The following is a 3,444-nucleotide window of genomic DNA, read 5'->3' as shown; positions in this document are numbered from 1 at the left end:
ATTTGGTTTTCAATTTATAATACTTTAAATTATAATTTATTTCTGTGATTCAAAGCTGAATTTTCAGGATAATTACTCCAGTCTATCACATGATCCTTCAGAAATCATTCTAATATTCTGATTTATTATCAGTGTTGGAAACAGTTCTGCTGCCTAATTATATTTGATGAATAAAAGGTTCAAAAGAACTGCATTTATTCAAAATAAAAACATATTTTCAAATAATATAAATCCCCTTTACTATCAATTTATATCAATTTAACACATCCTTGCTGAATAAAACTATTGATTTATTTAAAAAAAAAAGAAAGAAAAAAAAGATTGACCCCAAATATGCTGACCAGTAGTGTATATTATTGTTACAAAATATTTCTATTTTTAAAACATTTGCTTCTTTTTTTATTATTTTTTATATTTTTTAACTTTTTATTCATCAAAGTATTTTTTTTTAAAGTATCACAGGTTATGAAAAAATATTAAGCAGCAGAACTGTTTCCAACTTTGAAAATGAATCACCATATTAGAATGATTTCTGAAGGATCACGTGACACTGAAGACTGGAGGAATGATACTGAAAATTCAGCTTTGCATCGCAGAAATAAATGATCATTTAAAGTAATCCAATAACCAATTATTTTAAATTGTAATAATATATCACAATATTGCATTTTTTCTGTATTTTTGATCAAATAAATGTAGGCTTGATGAGCAAAAGAAACTTTATTTCAAAAACATTACAACTTTTGGCCTGTACTGTATATATAATACATTTTGAACGCTAATTTTGGTAACAACGTATCTCGATAGTGAGTCATATGACTATTTTAGATACTTAAAAACAACATACAAATTTGAAACCTATCTAGGCCTTTCTGTGTTATCCCCGGTCAAGCCATATGTTGCGATGGCATTGGTTAAGAATTTGAATCCAAATGTTAAAACCAAAATCCAAATGCCTAGGGAAAACGGCAGTGATTCAACCATGGATTCAACCAAACAGCAAATACAATACAAATGACCATAGATTGATTGAACAGAGCAAAAATACGATTTATTTGTTTAACTATCATTTACGAATGATGTAATTTTCTAAACTCAATAATTTCGACCAAAAACAATTTGTAATATAATCAGACCATGCTATCTGAAATGACCATAAAAGTGAAGAAAATAAAGGTGGTGAGTAGGTATAATTGCAGCCGTGTTTCTGCGCAGCCCGAGGGCTGAGTTGATCCCCTTCAAAATGTTCAAAAACACGTGATGTGTAAAGCGGAAACAACGGACCGAAACAGAGCGAGTGACTCTTTCGATTATAGCCCATTAATAATCCAAAAGAAACAAGCCCCTGGGTTTGTCGTCGTCTTGGAGCTTCATAAATAGCGTGGACGCTTGGATTACACTGTGTTTTAAGAATGCACATTAGCTTGGGGTACAGATATGTACAACCAGCCAACATGAGCAGCTTCGATTTTCAAACGTAAACATCCGCCGAGCAGCTCCCGTCCATGTGTGAGCAGCTACTTCACGATGCTAACCATGTTTAGGATGAGTGGATCTGCCCAAGCCAGAGGACATGTCATTCCCAGCTAATGCTCAGCGATAATACGACTGGAATTGCTTTTATTTGGATCTTAAGTGGTTAGCCAAGACGACACGATAAGACGCGAATGGGTTAGCACGTGAGCTAACTTGGCTACCAAAGCTGTTTGTTTGTGAAACTACAGGCTTAACTATATCGTTTGACAGCACAAATAATACTACAGATGATATATAGTCCATTACGGCGAACTAAGGTGACATTTCACAAGCGGATATTCTTATTATGGGTCTACTGAGCCTTATTTTTAGCTCAATTGGAAAATGCATAGATGCCATTTGCCTCCTCCTGGATTTAAATTTTGTTCTTGTCAGCTCATTAATTCAGCTGTTGGTTGCAGTGATCTCCTTTGTCAATAGTCTGCCCATGCTACTCACAAATTCAGTGTCAGAGTGCTGGAATCTCACTCTGCTTTGCATCATCACCATGAGGGACGGAGTGACAGTCGTGACCCATAATATGTTTGGAGGCTGGATGCAGCTGCTCGTAGGCATGCTGGAAAGCTTCAAGATGATCGGATACCTGTTTTCACATCTACTACTGCGCACCAAAGAGCTTCTTCACCGTGGCCTGCTGTCGGGACACAGTTTTCTACGGCAGGCGTGGGAAGGCTGTGGCATTGTGTTCAGCCTGTTGCTGTATTTTGTCAACACGATCATCAACTTACTTCTCATAGGCACGCAAAATTTATACTCCGTGTTGGTCAGCACTGTGGAGGCGGTGTCCTGCCCTTTGCAGAAAGCTCTTGAGCTAACCCTGACTGTGCTGACCTTCCTGTACAGCAGTCTCGTTGGCACCTCCATCCTGCTCTGGACACCATGCAGACTGGCCATGGAGTTCCTGGGATCTGTCTGCCAGATCTTCATGAGCGTGTTCCTACTCAACTCTTATGGACTGATGCTGACGTTGGTCATCATCACGTGTGCCACTATATACCTGAACCCCGCGCTCCCAAGACGGGCATCTTTGCACATAACCAACTATATCAGCACCGTGCCCGTCCTGCGGCGACTCCGAAGGGTGCTACACCGTCTCTATGTGCTCAAGAGAAACGTGTGGCAGAGATTGGCCTGGCATCGCAGCCGTATAGGCCTCCTGATGGTTCCTGCGAGGAGAGAGGCTGCGGAAAGGGACGTTAGACAGCCCGAGCACAACCTTGAGCCGCAAGCTGACCTAAACGCAGCAGAGCCGGTAGTGGAAAACGCTCCTGAGGATGATAACCAAGCAGACGATCCTCTAAATCTGCCGCTTCCAAGCTCCAGCACTCACAGGCCACTCCGGAAGTTTCCGTCTGAGGACAGTTGCAAAGGGCCTCCGGCGGACAACCTGCTGAATCTTCTGCAGGAGCAAGAGGAGAGGAAGAAATGCGTGATCTGTCAGGACAGCGCCAAGACTGTCGTGCTTTTGCCGTGCCGTCACTTGTGTTTGTGTAGAAACTGCACCAACATTCTACTGAGCCAGCCCATCTACCAACACAACTGCCCTCTGTGCCGCCACATGATCCTTCAGACCATGGACGTGTATCTCTGAGGGAAACGTTTACGGATGTGTTTCTGTCATCCTCAGGTTATTTGAGCAGCACTGTTCTTGAAACGTGGGAAACCACAAGTTCCCTTTTCGTCTTTGTCCATTCCACTACTATTGCTTGTATATAGACTTGAATCAAAACCTTTTATAAATTGCGATGGCGAGGCTGATGACTGTGACTGTGTTTTCTTATGGTTTTATATACATTGTCACTTTTTCCATCAGCTTGTAGAAGCAACACTATTTTTCTCATACAGCAATATATCATGAATGTATAAGCTTTGTATTAAAATCATTAAAAATGGGATGTTGATTGTGAA

General features: G+C 40.5%; 1 protein-coding gene across 1 annotated transcript; it reads left to right on the top strand.

Annotated features, from left to right (window-relative positions):
* Nucleotides 1-1,228: 1,228 nt before the first annotated feature.
* rnf26 (ring finger protein 26) lies at nucleotides 1,229-3,444 on the top strand. Its single transcript, XM_067451761.1, has one exon. It carries the CDS (start codon nucleotides 1,823-1,825, stop codon nucleotides 3,125-3,127), a length of 1,305 nt encoding a protein of 434 aa, XP_067307862.1. The 5' UTR covers nucleotides 1,229-1,822; the 3' UTR covers nucleotides 3,128-3,444.

Source organism: Pseudorasbora parva, chromosome 8 (assembly GCF_024679245.1).
Source record: "Pseudorasbora parva isolate DD20220531a chromosome 8, ASM2467924v1, whole genome shotgun sequence".
NCBI lineage: Eukaryota > Metazoa > Chordata > Actinopteri > Cypriniformes > Gobionidae > Pseudorasbora > Pseudorasbora parva.
Note: the sequence above shows the minus strand (reverse complement) of the source record. Positions and strands in the feature narration are given on the sequence as shown.

Bases quoted from the DNA above. Each gene is read 5' to 3' on its own strand.
- rnf26 (XM_067451761.1), top strand. From the start codon at position 1,823: ATGGGTCTACTGAGCCTTATTTTTAGCTCAATTGGAAAATGCATAGAT.